General features: G+C 38.7%; 2 protein-coding genes across 5 annotated transcripts in view; both read right to left on the bottom strand.

Moving 5' to 3' along the window:
- Positions 1-4,736, bottom strand: part of LOC136863514 (uncharacterized) — a 147,641-nt gene extending 142,905 nt beyond the window's left edge. Inside the window, exon 1 of the mRNA XM_067139905.2 lies at positions 4,538-4,736. Coding sequence (XP_066996006.2) covers positions 4,538-4,736 — 199 coding nt within the window. The remainder of the gene's footprint in view (positions 1-4,537) is intronic.
- A 7,957-nt stretch (positions 4,737-12,693) lies between these two features.
- The window catches only part of LOC136862776 (DNA-binding protein P3A2), a 298,693-nt gene continuing 285,620 nt past the window's right edge, over positions 12,694-25,766 (bottom strand). For all 4 annotated transcript variants that reach the window (XM_067139026.2, XM_067139028.2, XM_067139027.2 and 1 more), the window contains one exon: positions 12,694-13,166. In XM_067139026.2, coding sequence (XP_066995127.1) covers positions 13,059-13,166 — 108 coding nt within the window. In that variant the 3' untranslated portion in view covers positions 12,694-13,058. The remainder of the gene's footprint in view (positions 13,167-25,766) is intronic.

A 25,766-nucleotide genomic window follows, 5' to 3' on the forward strand; every position in this document is an offset into this window, starting at 1 on the left:
GGTTTTGTAGATTGTTATCTGTGTGATATAGGCGGAAACAAGGTGTTACACACAAAGCCTTTTCACAGTCAGGACACCAGTATGATGTTTCCTTCCTCTTCCCTTGGGACCAACACACAATACACCTTCGGTACTGTCGAAATACCCGCACAATCAAGCCGATCTACTTTACGTTTGGAAGCCATGCTTCACGACATAAATGGCTGCACGGGAACTTCATGCAAGGCGCCAAAACAAATGCATTTCACGAAGCTGTGACAGTTCTAAAAAACAATACACAGTGTGATCTCGTGGAAAACATATCAACTAATGCGATAGATTCCATGGACACGCCGTATGCCTTCACTGTCAAGATACATACGCGATAAATTTTACGATCGACTAATGCCGTCATACCCACTGTAGAAGCCCAGCGCGAAAACGTCTAAAGACGTCATACCCACTTGAGGGGTTAAATTGGGATTAATGTTAGGAAAGTTTCAATTTTACACTCAGAGGATCACTAGTCTGGCACATGAGATCACACCTGACGGGGTGACACCTGACATCACATGACTAGAGAAGACTTTTAAGGCCACAATTCCTAGGAATGCTTGCCAGCTTTGATCTCCCCTAGGGGTCTGTAATTATGTGAGGAAATTTGTTCTCTTGTATTCTATCCCAGTGAATCTTTTATGATTTGCTGAAGCAGAATGCTAAGTGAACCTGGTCATGCAAACACAATGGAGCAATGGAAGCAGTAAAGAGAGGCTTCTACCAGGCAGAGATACTGAGGTACCCTAAACCATAGAGTCATACTATGTCAAGACAGATGCCTCAGATTTAGGAATTTCAGGTGCATTGTGTCAATGGGATGAGAACGGGGATTGGACAATTATTTTTATTTTATTTTTATTTATTGACTTGTTTTACATGGCGTGGCTCAGGCTATGAAGCCTGCTGTTATGCCAAACCATCTTATATCCAATACATTGTACAAACTACAGAGTATTAATATTTCTAATTACATATAATTAATTATAAAATTAAACTTAAATAATAGTCATAAACAAAATGTAAATTTCTGAGAGTCACTATTAAAAAACTTTAAATACTAATTTCTTAAGTCTATGTACCATTTATAACATATGTTTTTAGATACATTTCTACTATGTATGTCTCTAATTACAGCCGGAAGGGAATTCCAAGAGCGTATGGTTGCAGGTATGAATGAGTTGCCGTAACCGATTGTGCGGTAAATTGGGAAGCTCAGCAGGGAAGAGGTTTCTGACCTTGTAGGTATACTGTTTGGAGATGTCAAGTATTTAAGATCCATTCTCAGATAACTTGGTGTGTCTGTACGGAGAACGTTGTGAACAAGCGAAACAGAGTGAAGGTTTCTTCTCTCCGCCAAATATAACCACGACAGCTGTTCAAGACAAGGTGATATATGACAATACCTGGGCATATTTAATACGAAACGGATGCATGTATTATAAGCCCGCTGAAGTTTAGCGTTAAGTGTGGTGTTTAGAGGTGGTTGTATATTACGTCACCATAATCGAAGATGGGCAGAATCAAGCTTTGAACAAGTAACTTTCTCGTATTTAGAGGAAGGAGATCCCGTAAACGTTTAAGAGAGTGCAAAGAAAAGAATACTCGTTGGCATATTTTCGTCGTGTGTTCCGTCCAGTTTAAGTACTTATCAAAAATGAGGTCAAGACTTTTTACAGTTTCGTTTATTTGTATTGGTGTTGCGTGGAATAGGATTGGGGGAATTTTAACACTTTTCAGTTTGGTATGATTATTTTTGGATCCTATTACGATTGCTTGCGATTTGAATGGATTGACTTTAAGGGAATTATTTTTAGTCCAGTCTTTTATATTTTCCAGGTCATCGTTTAGTTTGTTAATGTCTAGTTGGATGTCTTTCGGGTTTGTATGCACATAAAGTTGAATATCATCTGCGTAGAAATGGTATTTACACATTTTTTTATGTTCTCGTAGGTCATTTAAGTACAGTGAAAATAGCAGCGGCGCTAGAACACTGCCCTAAACTACGCCAACTTCAGTTTGTTGCCAGTGTGATACTTTCGTACCTGCTGACACGCACTGCTGCCGCCCAATCAAATAAGAGTGCAGCCACATCAGTGTGCTCGAAGAAAATTTTTGTGCTTGTAGCTTAGCTAATAATATTTCCCTGTCCACACAGTCAAATGCTTTACTTAGGTCTAAAAGTACAAGGATAGTCATTTGTCCATTGTCCATGCCTGCTTGAATGTCATTTGTGACTTTTAGTAATGCTGTGGTTGTGCTGTGGTTAGGTCTAAATCCTGACTGGTATTTGTCGAGTAAATTGTGTTTGTTAAGGTAATTTGTTATCTGCTTGTGAACGACCTTTTCTAATATTTTACTAAGACAAGGAAGTATGCAAATTGGTCGAAAGTCTTCGGGTTTTGTTGGATTATCGATGTTTCTTATCAGTCGTATTATGGCACTTTTCCATATATTGGGAAAAATTCCTGTCATGAGTGAGGGTTTTTATTATGTGTGTAATTGTTGGGAGAACAATTTCAGAGAGTCTCTGTCGATTGTTTCCCTTTTAGATCGTTCGTCTGTATGTGAATTTTGTGAGCAGAAATATTTATTTAATTCGTCTAATGGCAAGTCAGTGTTGTTTTCGTCGGTTTTATTTTTTGTAAAACCAATGTTCCGAAGAATTTTCCAAACATTGTCAGAATTGTTATTTTTTAAGATTTCATGTGTGTGGCGTATCTTAGCATTCCTGATGGTCTGAGTTGTTGTGTTGCGCAATTTTTGTACTTTTCGAAATTGTCTGCGGCTGGATTTTTTCTATAATATTTGTAAGCTGCATTTCTTTCCTCCATTTTTTCCCGTATGTCTTGTGTCAGCCAAGGTGACTGTTTTCGTTTCACTCGTGCTGTCCGTATGGGGGCGTGTTTGTCATACAGTCCTAAAATTAGTTTGTTAAACAAGGTTATTTTGTCGTTAATGTCATGTACGAGCTGTATGTTGTGCCACGGTGTTTTGAGTGCGTCCTCAATGAAGGCCTCTTCGTTTAGGCTTTTGAAGTCTCGATAAGAAATTAATTTAGGCTCATATTTGGGGCATTTCAGTGAGTAAGTTGCGTAAATAAAGTCATGTTGGGAAAGTCCGGGAGCTGGCTGTTGTCCGTAAGTCTGCATTCTGTCAGTATTGTTTGTAATAATTAAGTCCAGTAGTGTATGGGAAGTAGCTGTGTGATGTGTAGGATTTAGGGGAAGGATCGTCATATTGAGTGAGGTAAGCATGCTTTTGAGTCGTCTAGATTCAGCAGAATAACATTTTATCACGTCAGAATTAAAGTCACCCATAAAATAACATGCTCATACCTAGGTGATAGGTCCTGTAGTGCTTCCTCCAGGTCTTCAATATATCTCGTCTTCGGTGCACGATACACAACACCCAGTAAACACTTATCACTGCGAATTTGTAATTCAATAAATAGGAACTCCGGCCCGTTGTGAAATTCACTTGGTGTTTTGCGTAATTCTTTGAATTTCATATCCTTGCACAGATATATCCCTACACCTCCCCCACCTTTTCCTACTCTATCGTTTCTCATCAGCATGTAACCCTCCATATGTACTAGTGAAGACGGGATACTTGGTTTCTACCACGTCTCAGATATTAATATGGCATGGAAGTTGTTGTGAAAGAATATGTCTGAGAATTCAGTGAAATGGGAAAGAAGGCTCTGTGTGTTCATGTGGCCCACCTGCAGAGAGCGTGGGGGTACAGGAGGAATGCCGCTGGGGCAGCCAGCGGTGGTTTGGGAAGGGGTGGTTGTAGTTTGACCGGTCTGCGTTTCAGGAGGGGAGGTTTGCAGGCTGTAATTAGAGACATTTGTTTTCTTTAACCTAAGAAAAGCGAACTTGACAGTTTCTAAATGCTAACTGAACTAGTTCCCTGGAATTTAGTTAAGCCTAATCTAAGTTATCAATTAAATTTAACAGATATTTACAATTCTAGGTATTTTCCTATTGAATTACAGTTACCGCCTAGTTTTAGCTTAGGCTCATGATTAACTAATGCCGTTTAGTTCTTGGCGATTTGTGACCCGAATTTTCCTGTCACCTCGTTTCACTATCACTGTCCCGTCCTTCGACCACGTATTTTTTAGGCCGTACTTCGAAATTACCTCCTGGAGGAGCTGTAGTCTCAGGGGAGTGAGATCTTCTTGGATAGTTTTGTTTGTGTCCTTCAGTTTTTCCTTGCTTTTGAACATTGCATTCCTCTTCCGATAGGACATAAACTTCACTATTATTGGTCTCGGACGACCGCCTTCTCTTTTCCCTACCCTGTGTGACCTATCAATGTCTTCTAGACTGAGATCGACCCCAATTTCCTCAGCAATATTTAAAATAATGTCGTCCGTGTTCTCATGTGCGGACTCTGCTACACCGAACACTCGCAAGCACTGGTGCCTCGTGTACTGTTCCAGATCGTCGGTCTTCTCCTGTAACTGGGACTCTAGTCTCTATGATTTTGTCCCTACCTTTGAGAGCACTCCGCAAGTCTTCAATTACCTTAGTATTGAAGTCTATAGACTCCTGCAATTGTTCTACCACTACCTTTGTCACTTGCTCCTGTATTAGGTTGGCAAGCGTGCTCAAGGTGTCCTTGCTACACAGTGCGTCCTGGATGGCTTGCTTCACCAAGCTCTCCATAGGCACTTGCTTCACTTTGTGCGGCATGATATTTTTGTCTGCTGGTAGATGTTAATCACACGTATCACGTCACTAACACTTCTGTATTCGCACAAGAATGCTTGGAAAAGGATTAGCGTCACAAATTATTTACACTGTGAAAGTACACCTTCAAACTTAACGTTAATCAGGAGCCTTGCCTTGTCCGACTATGCACTGTCCGCCATGTGGCTAGTAGAGGTTTGATTGAACCCTATTGCAAAGAGGTACACGGTCAGTGAAAAGAACTTGCTAGCTATTGGGTGTTCTTTGGGAAAATTTAAGGTCTATTTACAATTTTATAGGATAACAATGCCCTTACTTTTATCAAGACCTGCAAATTGATGTCAAGTCGCATGTCTCGGTGGACCTTGGCCATCCAGGAATAAAATTATAACATAGTTCATGTGAAAGAATGATTTGCTGGCTGATTACTTGAGTATACATCCAGTTGAAATGGCCTGAAAAAAATCAGACTGAAAAAAACAGATAAGATTTTGGTGTGTGTGTTGAGAATTGATAGATGTAAAGAAGAACAAAAAATGCTGATGAAAATGAAACAGCAATGAAAGGATGACACTTGAAAGAAATTCAAAAAGAATTAGAGGAGAATAGGGAGGGATGAAAAATACTAGGAGGGAATATGAGTTTTAAATTATTGAATGATCTCATATCCACAAAGGACATAGGAGAAGATTGGAAAGTCGTTGTACCAAAAACACTCATTCTGGGGCTAGTGAAAGTTTGAGTGCAATACAAGAGAACTCTATCTGGAAGAACACGAGACGAGATGTCATGAAGATCATAGCCAAGTGTGATACAAGTCAGCGTAGTAATCATCCTAATAGGTATTTGGAGGGTCCTAGGCAAGTTGATTTGACACATGCTTCTTATGAACTGGTTTGTGTAGATTTGTTTGGTCTTTTAGTCAAGTCCAGGTATCGGTATCAATATATACTTGTGGTCATTGATGCCTTTAACAAATGCGAGGAAGTCTACTGGTCAATCCAGTGTAGGCATGATATTGAATAATTATGTACCTGACCACAGTAAGCCTGCTAAGATTTTATCTGATCATGGATTTCAATTCATGTCTCGGGTGTGGAAGAAGTTGAGTGAGATTGGGGTCAGTGTGTTAGTCTTCCATATGTTATCCAAAGGGTAATATGTCTGAAAGGGTAATGCACAAGTTAGACTGATGATTCTCTTGTACACCAGTGAACAGCATGACTCTTGGTTTAGCTACCTGGAGGATGTACAGCGCTGGTGCAACGCCAAGAAAGCATAACATTACTGACATGACACCAATGGAGCTGCAGCCAGGTAGGAAGCCTCGGAGAGAGTTGGTCAGGATTTCTTTATTATCAACTGGAGAAACTGTGCACAAGAACTTGATTATTCAATTAGCCAGAAGTAATTTGCAAAATGCAGGGGAACAACAGGTTAAGCAATAGAAGAGGATTCCAGGGGACGGTCAAGTAGGGAAGGTGGTTTTGTTAGCAGTTCCTCACCTGTCGTTGGAAGATAACAAATAGATGCACGATATCTTTCAGTTGTACCAGGGTCCTTATTCAATAGATTAGAAGACAGGTGAATGTGCAAACTGCCTTTTAAATGACCAGAAGGAAGTAGTTTGCATTTATACATAACCTGGAATCTTATGTGCGATGACAGGATAGCATGTCTCAGGGAATGTGTGTGATGCATTGTAAATTTCTTGTTTCTAACTGAGAAGCCTAAGCTATTATACATTCCTTATGAAACTGTGATTTCTCAATTGTCAGGATGTTATTTATTACAAATCAAAGAGAGGTATTGTAAATGTATGAAGTTTTGAACACCTCATGTTATAAAAATGAGAACTCCTCCATTTAACTTACAATGTAAATTATCATTAATGTAATTAATTTACATTATGCAAGAGTATGACATTATAATCATGTTTTACTATTAATGAACGTGCAGATATATACAGTAAAACCTGTCCTCAATGGAAACCCACGGGATCGGATTTTCCCCCGCTGTATGCGGGATTACGACTCATCAAGGTCATTAAAAATAAAATAAAAACTGTAAGTACATACCTCAATTTGTTCTTCCTCACAGTGCACAGTAGTACAGTGCAAACACTTATTTAATGCACATAACATGTTTTACAAATATAACACCAATAATAATACCGACAGTATTGTCATTTACTTCTTCCAGTAATCCAAATTTGTACGCTGGGCACAATTATTCTTGGTAGCACGGTTCTCAATTAAAATGCAAGCAAAGCAAATAATGTTGCATAATTCTGCAACATTTTTCACTAGTGAAGAAGAATGAATGTCCTTGCAGCTGATGGAGATGAAGGAGGCCGTAAGTTTCCTGTCTCAAGTTTCGGTCTTTCCGAATTCCTACAGTAAAGGATGTCTAAACCTCACAGAATATCCCTGTCATGGCCTACAGATAGAGTTGCCACCTTACAGCCAGATGGTCTGAGTTAATTTCCTGGCTGAATGCTATCTCAATATCTCGACCATCTTAGATCCACTCTGAATACACATGTACTGAAAAGGGCGAGGAAGAAAATTTACGTACTTTTTCTGTTACAATAGCAAACTTTCCTTATTGTTTCTGTGTAAGACAGGTTCCTCTAAATACAGGTAAGCGTACATGAATATTAAACCACAATTCATGGGACCGGGAAATTATTCCAAAACAGACAGTTTACCAGTTTATAAAGGTTCCGCTAAAGGCAGGTTTTACTGTAATAATGATGCAACTCTGTAGTTATTTTGACACTGATAGAAGTCTGTAAGTATCATAATAGTTAATATTACTCATCACTGTGAAATCAGGAAACTGTACCTATATCTAGAAAAACTGTTAAAACTCGCTGGTTAAATCACATGATGAATCATACATACAGTTTGAATAACTCGGTTAATTCATGGTGTGGGTTACTGTAGTCACATCTTAGTTTGTGAACCACATGCAATGGCCGAGTGGCCTAACAAGCAGTCCTGAGAGTTGGGATACCATTTGCTTTGAAATAGGAGTGGGCATCTCAGACACATTCTGAGCCATGGCCTTCCTTGTGTTCAGGCGGCTAGGACTACAGAATCCACTGGTGGTCATTAACCCATGAGAAGAGAGATTTTCACTGGGACTATGTGTAAGTAGAGTAGTATCCTGCTTCACAGAATTTTTACAGAGTACGCTCAGAACGTTCTAAGGAAGCCTTGGACTTATGGGAGTAACGAGGATGGTTAGACTCTGATTCTAATGATTTAAAGATAAGGGATTTAGAACTAAACGTTGCTACAAAAGTAATTACAAACAGATGATTGTTGCGGTGTTTAGTAAATTCGCAAAGGCCTGCAGACTGAATACGGAAGGACATAGGAGTCTATAATAAAGATGTATGTATGTATATTTTGAATGTTTGCTGTATTTTCCAAATCCTAATGGCATATATTTTTGTTATTCCTTTCTTAAGTATGCTTGCATCACCTTTTTTTTTTTTTTTTTTTTTTTTTTTGAATGGCTCGGCCAAGATCAAGGCTAAATGTTAAAAAAAAGCTTGAATGTTCAGATGATTTAGACAATGATGGTGACTTTGTTGTCGTGATTCCCATTACGTGGGAAATAACGACCGTACTTCTGAAGATATCCCCACAGTCATAGCTGCTCACCATGTAGTGGACAATGAAGAGGTTGACATCTATGAAAGTGACATGCAGTGAATAACTGTCATTTTTTTTTTTTCTTTTTTTTTTTCTAGGGGCTTTACGTCGCACCGACACAGATAGGTCTTATGGCGACGATGGGATGGGAAAAGCCTAGGAGTTGGAAGGAAGCGGCCGTGGCCTTAATTAAGGTACAGCCCCAGCATCTGCCTGGTGTGAAAATGGGAAACCACGGAAAACCATCCTCAGGGCTGCCGATAGTGGGATTCGAACCTACTATCTCCCGGATGCAAGCTCACAGCCGCGCGCCTCTACGCGCACGGCCAACTCGCCCGGTGTCATATTTTGTAAGTGAATTATAGTACACATATGAATTTATTCAGAATTAAATTTCTTTATTTCAGGTTTAATAGTCAGGAAGTCTGTGAAAATGGTGTGCAATATTTTCGTCAATGAAAACGGACTTTTTTGAAAACGTATTTTTTCAAAATTTAGTGATTTTTACCATGTAATACATGACAACATGACGAAGGTATTTATTTACTTCTGAAATGCTCATCGTTTTATGTATTAGTGAGATTTCTGTCATTTTAATATGTATTAATTTGTTTACATACTGAATGATATATTTTAGTTACATAACCACAAAAATTAGCCTGAGCTCCTACAAACAGAGCCCTGGAGATAAGCTGAGTGCAAGAGCGTTATCACAGAATGAGTAAGTTGCTTATACCCTGACATTTGAAAGCCCTCTCATGTTATTTTTGCCTTTCTATGCACTAGAATTATGATGTTACAGTATTGTGCTTCATATACCTAAAAAGGAACAAACTATTGTACGAATTACACTGAAATACACTGGAGGAAAAGTTGAGGGGAAGAAAGAAACCAAAAATAATGTTCAATACTCCTTATTTTACACTCTTTGGGGACTCATATTTTCTACATTAACTTGGAGCATCAGTTGTATTTTCAGCTATAGAATGTTAAAAAGACCAGATTTACATAATATTCAAACATATCACCTGCCCAGCGGGCAGTTCTTTTACGTGCCAGTAAATCTACTGACACAAGGCCGGTGTATTGAAATGCCACCGGGCTGAGCCAGGTTCGAACCTACCAACTTTGAGTCCGAAGGCCAGAACTCTACTCCCTGATCTACTCAGCACAGCTGTAATGATTACCCTTATCCTTGTCACCAATATTATTTATTTATTTATTTATTTATTTATTTATCTTACTCGTGGCTTAACATTGCACTAATACATCAAATGTATTTGGCGACACAAGGAAAGGAAAGAGCTAGGATTGGGAAGGTAGCAACCGTGGCATTAATTAAGTTACAGCCCAGCATTTGCCTGGTGCAAAAATGGGAAACCATGGAAAACCATTTTCAGAGTTGCTGACAGTGTGAGTCGAACCTACCTTCAGAATGCACGCTCACAGTTATGTGACCCTAAATGCAAGGCCAACTTACACATTCTGTTATTTTGTACTCACAAATATACATGAATGGGAGGGTTAAATTTTATACATAGGACTCCAACGAATCAGCCGTAAAATGCCAAACAGATTTCTGCAAAGGAAGGAAAAAAATCAATATAGTGTACAAATGCACATAATCGCTGCACATTTCTTCCAAAATTTGGCAGCAGAAAATTGGAGTGTGGGCAATATGTGTGTGAAAGTCCATACAGTGCTCCTGACATACAGGGATCTGAAACCTGGTGTTTTTTTCACCCAATACTGTTCCTGTCAAAAGGGAGATGAGTGCTGAGTACATACAGTAGAAGTCCGATATAGCGAGTACGGCATATAACGAGAACTCCGTTATAGCGTCGACTTTTTTCTGTCCCTTAAAAATTCCTATATTAAACTGTGTATCGTCCTTCGGCTACAGCGAGAACCCTATCACTGACGCATCAGTTATTACGAGCGATTAAGTGCGCGCGATTTTTTCCGTTACCGATATTTATGCACCAAAGCGGTGATATTGCATGCGATCTATTACCTTCGGCATCGTTTCCTCGCTATGTGCACTAGCGAGTTCTCTCGTCGACATTCAAAGGCGATGTCGGAGTCGATTAGTAATACCCGTCGACAGCTGTTCCGTAAATTCGAAATGAAAGAGAACATATTTTCGTAATAAATGCGTAAATAACTTGTCCAATAACGGTTGTTAACTCGTTAAAAATAAAGATTGAAATAAACGATATTTTAATTTTAATGTTATATATGGAAATTAAGTAAGAATGTGATACACCTGAAGATATGGCAGAGTACATCACTGATTTCAGAAGATATTTCGTATCTTCTCGCGTCTAGTTAAATTTCGGAAAGGCTATTTACATGAAAAATTTTAGCGAGGAGGTTATCATTTCTCTACATGCGTTTCAAATATGTTTTCATGATACATATACGGTTAGGTTAGGTGACGCTGTTTGAAGAAGAAAACAGAGGTGTTTGCCACAGAAACCTCTGGAGTGATACCGTATTTCTCCGAATCCAAGACTTTTTATTTCTCAGAATCTCATGCGAAAACTCTAGGGTTGTTGCATTCGCGGCCTAACAGTAACTTAATGGATACCACTGGCAACTACCGCGGTAACCACGCTGCTTCTTTTCACACGCGCACAGAACTCGCCGACAATAAACGACCGCCTCTTTACTATACTGTACATCGCTAGCCGCGACAACCGGTTGTACAATGCCTGTGTGTAACGTCAATGGATCTCAGGAAATAGTGAAGAGAGAATGGCGTTCTATTAGCCTCTACAAAAACGTTTCTCAAATCTGCAGAATGGCATCAAACCATGCGACCCTTCGAATTCTTAGAAAGGCCATGGCTACTCAGTGGCAGAGTTATAACGCGTCTATTGTACATGACGCTTAGTAAAACTAAGTTTTAGAGACAACAGGAATATTTTCGTGATGGATAGTCGTATTGTACAGATACGTGGAAAAGGTATTGCCGGCAACTTTTCACGGGTTCTAGTCGATATTATGATGCCAATTTTAAGTTAATGGTTATTAAACACTCGGAAATGTAGAATAATTGTGCAGCCGCAAGAAAATACGGCATAGGCCTAACTAAAGCCAATATTTGGCATTAGTGTGAAGACAAAGAGCTAAAAAAAAAAGCGTGCTCTACAAAAAATAAATTCAGTGATCCGCAACAAGGACGCTTTAAAGAAGTCGAAGATGAAATTGTGAGATATGTGCACGAAAAACGCAAGAGCGGAATGGGCATACCGTGGCGCAATAAACTCGTTCGTTGACTTTCAATGTCCGCGATTAGGCCTATACATCGCTAGCCGCTGAATTTGGCCGAACCCGGCAAGCGAGACATGCGTGTAGCGGTAGCCGGTTATATCTGACGCTGAATAAAAGTAACAGTTTTATAGACAGCAAGAATAATTTCCTGATGGATCGTCGTATTGTAGAGACGCATGGAATAGGTACTGCCGGAAAATTTTCAACGGGTTCTCTTCGGTATTATGATGGCAATTTTAAGTTAATATTCCTTAAGCCCGCGGAAATAATAATTGTGCAGCCGCAAAAAAAAAAAAAAAAAAAAAAAAAACCGGCATGACGAAAGTCAATGTTCGGCGTCTAAAAATAGTCTAAAAATGCGTAGGCCTACTGTACAACAAGGCATTCATATGAATTTACAAAGTACTTTTTGAGCGATTTAAATTTTTTGAAGGAAAAAGTGGGGTTCATCTTGGATTCGGAGAAATGCGGTACTATATTTTTTCAGAATGAAATTAAACATACACTTCCACGTAGTATCGGATTTCGAAAAATAACAAACAAGTAAGCCGTAGTGTGGATATCATTTGCGGAAATGCAAGTTTTGAACAAATTGATTGCCGTTTCACACCGATTTTTATATGCATGAGGGGTTTTCCGACTTGTATACAAAAATCGGATATAACGACAATCCGTTATAGCGAGTAAAAACTTCCGCTGTTATGAATTCTCGCTATAACGGACTTCTGTATAATAATTTCCATGATGTCAGTTTTTGTAGTAACACATGTTTAGGATGGACGGTGCAAGTTCTAGTTACAGGTCATTCATGGCTAAAGAAACGTTCCACATTATTTAAGAGGCAGAGTAATTTGGTAACCACACTTTGGTAGAAAGTATGATGTAGGTAAGAGTTTCATTTGAGATTGCAGGAAAAATAAAGCTTGTCTTAAACAAAAACTGCCTGGCATTTCATGGAAGGAAAACAAAATCTCCAGGAATCAAATACAGGATATGTGGCAAAAAGAGACAATCACGAATGAAATGTTTCATAATTTATAAGTTTCATGTTCCGTATTGATGGTGTAAATAAATAAAGAAAGATTGGTAGATGTTCCTTCTAATCAATACAATTATTATTGGGTACACTATATTATATAATGGTACTTGTTTGGCCCAGCGTGGGGCCATCCTCAGCCATACAACCATGAATATCTTAAAGACTAATTAGCTTAGCATGAAAATGTTTTTCAATGTGTGCACTTAAAATCTTATCAGTTTGTTTTGGTAAAACGAGTCTATGGAATTTTAAAAATACACATTGTGGTACAAATACATATGTAAGTATTGACAAATAATTCACATTATTATACGGTGAGTGTCGCTTCAAAAGAACAGTTGATGATTAGGGGGAAACATCATTCTCAGTACTATTTGGTTGAATGGAAACGTGTAGAGCTGTTGAAATCCGAGGTTGCAGGTCAGCTGTATCTAGCTTGGATGTACTGGATGTCTGTAAATATAGAGAATTTAGATAAGAAACTTTGCTATGCAAGGCTAAATGTGTAAGTGGTATGTTGAATAATGTACTTACTCCCTCTGGTTTGTGCAGACCTTTTTTAACACTACATTAGACTCATATTTCTTACCATCTGTATGAGATTCGCTGTGTGGTTTAGAGGCACTGAGTGAAGAGAGGGGAGACACGCTGGGGGAGTTTGGAGATGAGCTTGTATTCCTGGTGCAGGTTGATGGTGATGATGATGTTGTTTGTTGTTTAAAGGGGTCTAACATCTAGGTCATCAGCCCCTATGAGACGAAATGTAATGACAATTCAAAAGTCCAACATCTTCCAATGACCAGACTTCAAAACGTGAGGATGAAGAATGAATGAATGGATATGAATTTAAAACAATCCATGGATCCAACCCGCAATGCCCCACATTCCCAGAAACTAGTGTTAAACAATAGTATTACCAACCAAGGGATTGCTTTTAAAGCGCAATACTGGATCCATGATGCTTGCAGTCTAAAGGGGTCCAAAATCCAGGTCATTGGCCTCTCATATTGGTTCTTATCGCTAGGAAAGTAGAACCATGGTATTTGTCATGTTGCGGTACTAATCAAATATAGCGTAGACTCGCGGTATTCCACACATAATGGTACTACTCGCAGGTAATGTAATGCGCACATGTAACACAGACCTATGGTGTTTCTCACATTGCAGCGCCATTTACAGGCAATGCAAACCTATGGTGTTCCTCACATAGTGGGTACTAATCACAGGCAAGGCAGACACAGGGTCTCGCTCATCCATGGTGTCACTCATATAGTGATACTAATCACAGGTACTGTAAAACCCAGCTGGAAGCACACACTGTCGCTACTAATCACAAACCTACTGTATACCTAACATAGTGGTACTACACGCAAGTAAAAGCGACCAATGGTGTTCCCTGTGTGATGGTACTAATTACAAGTAGTCTCATGGTTCTAATTCTATCATCCTTTGGTCGCCCCTTTTAGTTGCCTCTTACGACAGGCAGGGGATACCATGGGTGTATTCTACATCTGCGTCCCCTACCCACAAGGAGTGCTGAGGGTTGATGTATGTTATGTGGGTTGGAGAACTTTTTGAGAAATGTTTTGCAATAAATTGAATTATGAAATGAAATAAAATATCTGCTTTTTTCAGTTAGCTAATTTAGATTGTAATTCAGATTGGTGTACTGATAGACTTGAATGAAGGATTCCTCAAAATGTTGAGCAAAGGGCCTTTTTGTAAAATACTGAAGATGTGTAAATCTTATTTCATCTTGCAGAAATAGTGTTTGAGGTCTGTCATATGCTGGCCCACAGCTGAAAATTTATTGTTTGATAGCACTGGTATGTTCAGCATAGTGTGTAACAAAGTTCTTTCTTGTCTTTTCCATGTAACTTGCTCTGCATTCTTTACATTCCAGTCCATATATTCCAGGGTTATGAAATTTATTAATGGGATTAATCATATTAGAATTATCAAATGATTGGGCATTATTATTGATAGTTTTAAATGCTATTTTATGTTTCTTAAACACATTAGTTATGTGGTGGATATTGGTGTGGTTTAAGGAGAAAATTGAAAATACATTTTTGTTATCTGATTCCTTGACTAAGTCAGATTTAGTTTTTTTTTTTTTTTTTTTCCATATAACTTGTTAACAAAATCTTTGTTGAAGCCATTTTGGTTTGCTATATTTCTAATACTTTTTATTTATTTGCATAGATTATCTTTTGATAATGGTACAGTATGCTGTATGCTCTATAAATCATGCTATAATAAGCCACTCTTCTTTTTTTTTTTTTTCTCCCCACGTGTAGGGTGTGTAGGATTTTGTCTTAGAGTGTTTGCTGTGTGTATGGGTTTCCTGTAGATATTGTGTTCCGAATGATCATTTATTGTGGCAACTGTTAAATCTAAGTAGTTGAGTGACTGATTACTTTCAGTCTCTACCGTAAACTTAATGTGTGGATCCACTGTGTTTAGCTTCTCTAATAGTTGATTGCTATTAGTGTAATGTGTATCTAGAAATGCGAACACATCATCTACGTATCTCGTCATGTGATAGATATTATAAATTTTGCTGATCTTGGTATGCTCAAGAGGGTTTAGGTATATTTTGGCTAATATGCCTGATACTGGCCAACCCATTGGCAACGCTTTTTGTAGATAGATGCTGCGATGTCATTAAATTTGAAATTATTATTGTTGAGAATGAACTGGAGAATAGCAATGAATTTATCTATCTCGTTTCTGCTAAGATGACCATGTGATATGAGATTGTTCTCTATTAGTGAAATGGTTTTTGATGTCATATGATGCTATATTATTATAAGGGTAGATCTTTAATGATTGTGTTGTTGCAAAATTCTACTGTGTTTTTAATCATTTTTTTCCCTTAAAAGTGTAGAATTTTTTAAAGAATTTATGTGCAAAATGTGCTATTTTATATGTGGGACTGAGTCTACAATTCAAAATAGGTCTCATGGGTATGTTGCCTTTATGAATTTTAGGAAATTATTCATTTATTTATTTATTTATTCCTGACTTACATTTGTGGCGAAGTTAGGGCTCACTTAACCACTATAAACAATAAAATTTTAAAATGTTAACATAAAAGTAAGACATAGTAATTCTAAAAAGAAATACTATGGACAGATAATTCTAAGACTAAGTCACAAATCAGTACGGCAATTAGTGTAATAATGTTATTTGCTTTACGTCCCACTAACTAATTTTTTATGGTTTTCGGAGACGCCAAGGTGCCGGAATTTAGTCCCGCAGGAGTTCTTTTACGTGCCAGTAAATCTACCGACACGAGGCTGTTGTATTTGAGCACCTTCAAATACCACCGGACTGAGCCAGGATCGAACCTGCCAAGTTGGGGTTAGAAGGCCAGCGCCTTAACAGTCTGAGCCACTCAGCCCAGCGGCAATTAGTGTGACAATACTAATACTAATAATAATCATATACAGAGGAATAATAATAATAATAATAACAATAATAATAATAATAATAATAATAATAATAATTTAAGTGCATAGTAGATCAAAGAAAACTCATACACACAACATACACACAATGACACACAACTCAGGTATATGTTCCCAGGAAAAACTTTTGGCACGCAGATTTGAAATTTTGACTGGAAGTAAAGTGCCAAATGTACATTGGGAGTGTACTCTGGAGTCTCGATGCCGTAACTAAAAAGGAATGATTGTACGAACTCGTTCGATTTAGTGGAATTTCAAGTAGGGAACCAGAACGGGTACTAATTTCATGGAATCAGGAAAGGAAAGGAAAATCAGAAGATAGGTAGGGCCTAAGTAGAAGTGTTCGTCGAGAGCACTTGGTAAACAAGTGTCATGAGGTGAAAATTCCTTCGTTTATTTATGCATAGCCATTCCAATGTTTTGAAATATGGTGTAACATGAGCATTACGTCACCGTTGGAAGGCATATCGTATGCATGAGTTTAGTGCTTGTTGAAGTCTCAAAGCTTGTTCAGCATTTAGACTGTCTAGTACCGTATCACAGTAGTCTAAAATTGTGAATAGTAGTGCTTGAATTAATTTTAATTCAAGTTTTTGAGGAAAAGAATTCTTGTGACGTTTCAGGGAATATAGAGCTGCATGAACCTTTCTACATACATTTGTTACGTGTTCATTCCAGGTCAGATTTTCATTTATGAAGATTCCAAGATTAGTTACATTTTTAAGGTACAGTACAGCAATGTCATTGATTATGATTGGAAGAGGATTGATATTGCTTATTACATGTAATAATTTAGAGTTTCCTATGATAATACTTTATGTTTTATGAGGATTTAGGATTAAGTGGTTGTTTTTAGAATAGGTGGTACCGGGCGAGTTGGCCGTGCGCGTAGAGATAGGAGGTTCGAATCCCACTATCGGCAGCCCTGAAGATTGTTTTCCGTGGTTTCCCATTTTCACACCAGGCAAATGCTGGGGCTGTACCTTAATTAAGGCCACGGCCGCTTCCCTCCAACTCCTAGGCCTTTCCCATCCCATCGTCACCATAAGACCTATCTGTGTCGGTGCGACGTAAAGCCCCTAGCAAAAAAAAAAAAAAAAAAAATAGGTGGTAAGCCTTTCAAGATCTGAATTAATATGCTTAACAGTTTCAAGTAAATTGTTTGTAGTGGTGTGTTTGTATATCTCCAGATTATCAGCATATACGTGGTAGTTGCAATACTGAGGTGTGGAAGATATGTCATTAATATGCAAGACGAATAATGTGGGCCATAGAACAGACCCTTGAAGGACACTGGATGATTTTACAGCCCATTGGGATCTTTGATTCTTTACCACTACGCACTAGCTACGGTTTGAAAGGACGGCTTTAAAACATTTATGGCTATCGGGCCGATATGCAGAGAGCGGAGCTTGGATAATAGCATGTTTATATTTACCCTCTCAAACGTGTTATGGTGTTAAAGCAGCTGTGTTTAATCATATTTTGAAAGATGTTGTGTATCACTTTATTTTATTTCAGAAAGCCTCAAGAAAAGATGTTAAAAGTGCGTTACGGAAGGACAAGAGTCATCGTTTTCATTTTGATTTTGTTCTATTTGATTTTGTACAATATGTTCATTTGTTTTGCCTTGAAAAATTGTCAAATTTTCATACTGAACGAGGACAAAGAAAAAGAAATTTTGGAAATTTGTCATTCTGGGAATGTGAACCCCATAAATCATTCATATAACTTGAAATTATGTGTATAAGATATTTAGTGTTATTTAATTATTCTGCAACACTACTAAATTAATTTGGTTATTGTGTAAAATTTTATAATGTAAATAAAAGTGTAATTAGCATTTAAGGTAATAACTTTTGTGGCAGGGTGTAGCTGCACGTGCCTGTGTTGGTAAGTTGCTTCTAGTGATTTCCTGTTACATCAGAAAGGAAGTTTCTGGAAGTTTTAAAGATATTTTCTCATCAAAAATTTCGGAGCCCTGATTGGCTAAAATACCAAGAGTTTCTTATTGGTGAAAATAACAATCTCGAACGTAATTCCCATGCGCTAATTGGTTATGTCTTGACTGCCCAACTTCCGGCTTCTGGCGACTTGGCCAGGGCCAAGCTTGTTTCCGTCGTCTTTGATTTGTGACCAGCGAAGGGAGCAGAGGTCCCCTCCGTCTGTCCTGTGATGGGACTACTGGCCCTCCGAGGTGAGCATTGTTTGGTTCATGTTTTGGATTTTAACTTTTAAATGTAAATTCTTAATTTAAAATTTTAGTGTGCCAGAGTTTGCCCAGGGTATCTTCCATTCGCCAATTTTGAACTTCAAATGACTTAGCCCTCGCAGCTAGTCATACTCCCTTTGTTTTCGCAGGTAATCCCCTTGTCTTGACTTGAACATTCTAATCTAATGTAAATGTCACTTTGTTCTCACGTCTTTTTAATTGGTTTGTACTGTGTTTTTTACCCTTGGGGATGCCTCGAGTAACTCTGTAGCAATTTAACTTATGCTAGTTTGAAACTATGCGCCTTTTACTGAACGGTTTTAGGAAAGGTTGCAACCGAACTGGCATCTGCGTTAGATTTTATTATTTTGCTGCTTTGTGTTGTTTCCTTATTTTCAGGTTGTAATTTTAACCTAGAATTGCAGTTTCTTGCTGTCAGCATGTCTCATGTTATCCCTAATCCTTTTTATTTGAGAAAGGAAGAATTAATTTATGAACTTAGAATTCATAAATTAAATTTAAAGTTTTTTAAAATGTAAATACCCTGCCATCGTCTATAATTCAATAATTGTAAATACTGTTTCTAGAAGAACGCAGGCAGAAATGTTTTTCGAAACGTTTGTGCGTTAGCGCATACATTGTAATACGCTATTTTGAATTTGTGTTCAGAAAGGTATCACCGTTAATCATGTTTTCCTCCAAACGCACTACCTTTCGCACACCTCGTATGATTCCCAGCTCACTTCACATCTCCTTTCTTTTAGTCGTCATGTTGGTTAACCTGGTATTTATATCTCGATGTTGTTTATGCAGTCTTTATCGTATGCGAGTATTCTATTTAACTTTATCAAATCTCATGAAGTTTAAATTTTCTTTATTATGTTTATTATTTTTACTATTTTGATGCTGTGTAATCCGTAGTGGTTACATAATGATAGCAGAGCCTTTAAAATCAGATCAAAAATTAGATGGATGGCTTTTCCGGCGTTTGCTCTATCAACCAGCGTTTTGTCTTAGGTCTGACACTAGACTCTTCAGAGTGGGATGTGTCAGACCCTACCCACTGACGCTGGGGTGTATGCAGGTGAACTTATCAGAAGCTTATTTATGAAGCACAGTCTGATAACTGCATACGGGAGATAAAACTCCACAATGGAATTAATGCCCGCCTAGCAATTCCAAATGGAAATTCTAAGTTCCCATGGAGGGAATTAGATTCTTTTCCACCAATAGACGAAAGGGAGATTAATGGTGAAACAGTCCCTTAATTTACCGGTAACTATTCCTGCATTAACGACAGACGAATTGTGCGCATCTTTAGCAGTGGTTAGAGATGAATTGTCAGAATTTAATGCCATTCTGGTGTCCTTTTGTTCTTCTGAGCCCTCACACGGTCAATTAACACGTGTGAAAGCCCAACTGCAAAATTATCTGGATCAAATTCGGGATTTGTTGTTTCTCAATTTGTCAGTAGATGAGCGGCAGGAGTGTGAATCTTTATTTACACAAGTTTCTGAGATATTTGATAAAATAGTAGGCTTGCTAATTCAAGTTCTGAGATTCAAGAGTCAACCCCTTCGGAATCAGAAAGTTTACTCCAATTTCTGTATCACCGGGCGAGTTGGCCGTGCTCGTAGAGGCGCGCGGCTGTGAGCTTGTATCCGGGAGATAGTAGGTTCGAATCCCACTATCGGCAGCCCTGAAGATGGTTTTCCGTGGTTTCCCATTTTCACACCAGGCAAATGCTGGGGCTGTACCTTAATTAAGGCCACGGCCGCTTCCTTCCAACTCCTAGGCCTTTCCTATCCCATCGTCGCCATAAGACCTATCTGTGTCAGTGCGACGTAAAGCCCCTAGCAAAAAAAAAAAAAAAAAATTCTGTATCTTCAGCTTCTCAAACTTGTACTGTGGTTGCTAGTGGTAATGTCCTTTTGGGATCTAATGTGGGTAATGTTCCCCTAGGATCTTCTTCTGCTCTCTTTTCAAGTGCTTTGGTGCCAGTAAGTAATTCATGTAATAGGTCCTCTACACATGTTGGTATGTCTTCTAATTTTCCTATGGCACCTGGTAACTCTACTGTGTCTCAGTGTCCGCATACTGTTGCTACACAACCTGTTTCTCATGCGATAATACAAAAATATCCCCCTGTCCAAATGCCACCCGCATTAAGTGTTCCCTTACGTTGTTTAACCCCTAAACAAGTGGCCAATGCTCCGGTGGTTTCTCAAATTTGTGAGAATATTTCGCAGATGAGCATATCTGCGCCTGTTACATAGCAGTCTAACGCTAGTCCTAACCTCACTTTCAGTACTCTAGCCTTTTCTTTGAATAAAGGTTACTATGTAGCTGTAATTCCTTCTCAGGACAACTCTAGTCCCTACCAGGTACCTCCTATAGGCTACCTGCCTTCTCCCAGATTTTTTTTACAATTTACCTCACCCATTGACTACTGTATTTAAGGGAGTGTCAAAGTTTACTGCTAACTCTATTGATGAGGTTATTTCTTTCCTTCGGTTTTTAATTGAATTTAAGGATCAGGCTATTGTGTACAATTTAAGGTGCGATCACTTTTTCCAAGTCTTATATGATTAGAGCCATTTCTAAAAGATGGACAGTGGATCAGTTTCATGCATATGTACTTGAATTCTTTATTCCTTCTCGTGTTTTTTTTTTTTTTTTTTTTGCTAGGGGCTTTACGTCGCACCGACACAGATAGGTCTTATGGCGACAATGGGACGGGGAAGGGCTAGGAGTGGGAAGGAAGCGTCCATGGCCTTAATTAAGGTACAGCCCCAGCATTTGCCTGATGTGAAAATGGGAAACCACGGAAAACCATTTTCAGGGCTGCCGATAGTGGGATTCGAACCTACTATCTCCCGGATGCAAGTTCACAGCCGCGCGCCTCTACGCGCACGGCCAACTCGCCCGGTCCGTCTCGTGTCTTGCCTTTGTTGGTACAGAAACATTATTTCAGATTGCAGCATTTGAATGAATCATTGTCCGACTATACTCAGGATATTAAGTTCTATGCTAGAAATTTTATGCTCAACTATTCTGAGTCTCAAATTGTTGCCAGCATTGTTAAGGGTCTTACCCCTAACTATCGGTCGTATCTTGCTCTTTCACTGCGACCAGCAACTTTTGCACAATTGGAAGCTATGACTGTTTCTGCCGAAGGTATTAGATATGCCGACCAGCTACGCGTTGCGTTAGCTTCCTCTCCTACAAGCATGCCTTTTCCTCAGTTTACTATAACCGCTCCTTCTCTTTCTTCCAAGCCACGTAATTCTCGTGCATGGTTTAGGTGTGGCTCCAATGAAAATTTCCTGCGGAATTGTCCTAAGATTGCACCCTTAGGCAATTCAAAACCTGACGTCTGTGGTCCCACTGGAAATTTAAGGCGTAATTGTCCTAAGATTGAGCCCTTAGGCAATTCAAAACCTGATGTGGGTAGAGTCTCTTCCACCAATAATTCTTCTCAATACGGTGGGTCGAATAGGCATTTCTCTAGACAGTGGCCTCGCTATTCTTCCGGGTCTAGGCGTTCTGGTAATAGTAATTCTAGATGACTAACCGCCAATTCTTGTGGCAAACCTCAAAGTGTAGCTTCATGTTTGGTCTGTTATAACTGTAGGTTAAAGGAGGATTCACCAAATTCTGTGGCTGATAATAGGTCCCAGTATGAACCTACCGTCAATTTCCTACAACCTTGTGGCATTTCTGCTATCCCTCCTAGTAAATTACCGTACATATGCTTAGAGGTAAATAATGAACCTGTCTGTGCATTGGTAGATTCTGGAAGTAGCATCACATTGATGAGTGAGAACTGGTATAACTCTATGAAAATTGTTTGCAAGTTCCCTTCATTGAAACCTGTATCTTGAACCTGCCATACTGATAACTCTAACTCTTTGAATATGACTGGATTTCTGGATGTCAAGATCAGAATCAGTGATTTCACGTGGAAAATGCCAGTGCTAGTTGCGAAAGATTTATCTTGTTCTTTAATTTTGGGTGCAAATTTTATTGCTAAAACTGGTATGATTTTGGACCTTCAGTACAATGATTTCCATTTTAGATTTTCCATGAGAAATTTTAAGTTGTGTACTCGTTCCCCTATTCTTCCTTGTCATGTCAGTGCTGTTTCTGAAGACACGGGTGAACCCAAAGCTTTTGATTTTGATCATCTGCCTGATTATCAGGCCAACCAACTTAAGAATCTCTGCGATAAATTTCCAGATGTATTTACCAACAAGTTAGGTGTAACTAATGTTTTGGAGTACAAAATTGAAGTCACTGACAACGTACCTGTTCGCTATCCTTCGTATCGGCTGTCACCTCCCAAAATGAAAGCCCTTAACCCGTTAACGCCGTGCGTGTCCATATGATCACGGCCTGCATTCTTTCATTTAGATTGCTCTCAGTGCTTTGTGTAGCACTGGAATTGATTGCTGACTGTGTAGATCAATTCAAGAAGCATGTGGCAACTGTGTGCGAGCATATTATTACGGGATACATATTGACTCATTGTTTCGGTGCACTTCAAGTAAGTTCGATATTTCACATATATTTACGTTTAGCTTACACAACTCATATGCTTAACAAGTTTGGGAGTGATCTATGTTCACATTATGATGCAGTTAATTTACATTTAACAGAAAATATTACTCCCGTAGGCACTTAAAACATTGCGTGATCGTATGATCACGCTAGACGCTTGTGTTAGCTATTCACCCTGTGCGTGTATTTGATGGTGGACGTTATGTTACCTGTTATGATTACTGTTATACATCAATTTTCATTGAACAACTTTATTCAATTTACATCATCTATTCTACATTTAAATAAATTGCGACTTGTTAACATATATGCAGCTACAAAACCTTCTTTCCCTTTTTACAGGGACATTATGCTCCAAGAAGTATTAGATATTCTTGAATCGGACGAACCAATTGGAGATGTTAACAGCATTTTTACTGAACCTCCGGAAGCTAATATTTACTCCGACGAAGATTCAGGAGATGAAGATGTTGGTGGTTTGGTTGATAACCTCACAGGTCGCCAGCTTTCAAGTAAGGCAGAAATTGTACTCGCTGGCAACGATTGTATAGGAGGCGCAGACGATGATCCCATTTCAGCAGGTATTTTAGATCAGTCACCTAGCAAGAAAACTAAACTTCAAAGAATAAATCCTGTGTGGAGTAAGGATGACAACCGAGATTCAGTTGGCATATTCCCGGAAGCCGATTTTTCCACCTTATCTGGCAAATCTCCTACAGAGTGCTTTGAACTAATGTTTGACAACGAAGTGATGGAGTTCATGAATCAAGAATCAAGCAAGTTTGCCTTGTTTAAGAATTGTGACGACCCAAAAATATCTAAGGAGGAATTAAAAATATTTCTTCTTGCTGTGCTAATTCTTTCCGGTTACAACAATGTGCCTAGCAAACGATCGTATTGGGAAGCAGCGGATGATGTACGTAATACACTTGTTGTAAATACTATGAGAAGAGACCGTTTCCTGGAAATTTGTTGCTTCATTCATTGCGCGGATAATACTCAGCTCATTCACTGCACGGATAATACTCAGCCTGATACGAATGATAAAATGTGGAAATTACGACCTCTTATAAACATGCTGAAGAAAAGATTCCTTGCGAATTTCCGGCCTGAAAAGTATTTAGATTTTGATGAATGCATGGTGGAATATTATGGTAGGCACAGCTGCAAGCAATTCATCCGCGGAAAGCCCATCCGCTTTGGTTATAAGGTCTGGTGTTTGAACACTCCCTCGGGCTATCTCATAAATTTTGACATATATCAAGGAAAGAATCCTCATGGTAATGCTGAATATGAGCAACGATTTGGTAAGTGTGCTGCTCCAATGGTACTGATGCTGGAAGAACTACCTGATGATATGTCACACTTACCCTTTCAACTAACTATATTTCGATAATCTTTTTACTGGAATGGCACTTTTGGCTCATCTAAAACATTGCGGATATGGTGCTACAGGAACCATTCGAGAGAATAGAATTCCCAAAGACTATCCGATCACACCTTCAAATGAAATGAAGAGACAGGCTCGTGGGACATACGACATGGCAACGAACTTGGAGGGTATAAGTATTGTTTGGTGGGTTGATAACTCCGTGGTTACCATAGCATCAAACATGCCATGGTGTTGAACCAGTTCATAAGGTAACACGATACTCCCAGGCAGAGAAAAGGAAAGTGCGTATAAACAGGCCGGCTGTGTTTGAAACTTACAACAGTGGAATGGGTGGAACAGATAGGATGGACCAGAATGTGTCGTACTACAGAGTAGGCATACGTGGAAAGAAATGGTGGTGGTCGCTATTCACATGGCTCCTGGACGTATCCATTCACAATTCATGGTTACTGCTAAGAAGGTCTGGATGTGATTTGTCACATCTAGAATTTCGTTGCCACATTGTGCAAACATATCTACATAAGTTCAAAATAAGGCCAGTAGGAAGAGGCCGCCCTATCACCTCAAGATACAGTATCCAGCAGAGTAGTGTCACTGACGACGTACGACTTGACGGGATTGAGCACCTCGTAGCGCCCTGCAATCGACGAAGCTGGCTGGAAAGGAATGCTCCAGTACTGTTCTCACCGAGTGCATAAAATGTAATGTTGGACTCTGTGTTCCATGCTTTGTCCTATTTCATACAGTGTGAAGCATACAGTTCTTATATTTGTTCCTATTCGGTTATTTCTGTGAATTAGATAACTTGAATGTAATATATTACGAATATCTTGAGACTTTCATTGCTTTATTTATGTATGTACATATTGTAATTAATGTATATTGTTTATAAATTATCATCTTTAGTTTATTTTAGTGTATTTTGTTCATAATTTATCAATATCAATACATAAAATCTATAAATACTAAATAAATGCTATACAGAATGAAATGAAATGAAGAGACAGGCTCGTGGGACATACGACATGGCAACGAACTTGGAGGGTATAAGTATTGTTAGGTGGGTTGATAACTCCGTGGTTACCATAGCATCAACATGCCATGGTGTTGAACCAGTTCATAAGGTAACGTGATCATATGAACACGCCACCTAACGATGAAACCGTGAAAAGTATGAGCATAATATTTTGTAGTAATGTTATACTATGGACCTGAAGTGATTTAGACGAATTTCAAAGAAAACGGATGAAAAAAATAATTTTGGCATTAAAGGGTTAAGGCTATTATCGATCAAATGCTTGCTGATCGTGTAATACATTCTAAATCTGCTTATTCTTCTCCCATATTTCTTGTCAGGCCTGTCGTTGACTATCGGATGTTGAAAAAGAGAGTTGTACTTCAATATGTTCCTCTTC

This window comes from Anabrus simplex, chromosome 2 (genome assembly GCF_040414725.1).
Source record: "Anabrus simplex isolate iqAnaSimp1 chromosome 2, ASM4041472v1, whole genome shotgun sequence".
Classification (NCBI taxonomy): Eukaryota; Metazoa; Arthropoda; class Insecta; order Orthoptera; family Tettigoniidae; genus Anabrus; species Anabrus simplex.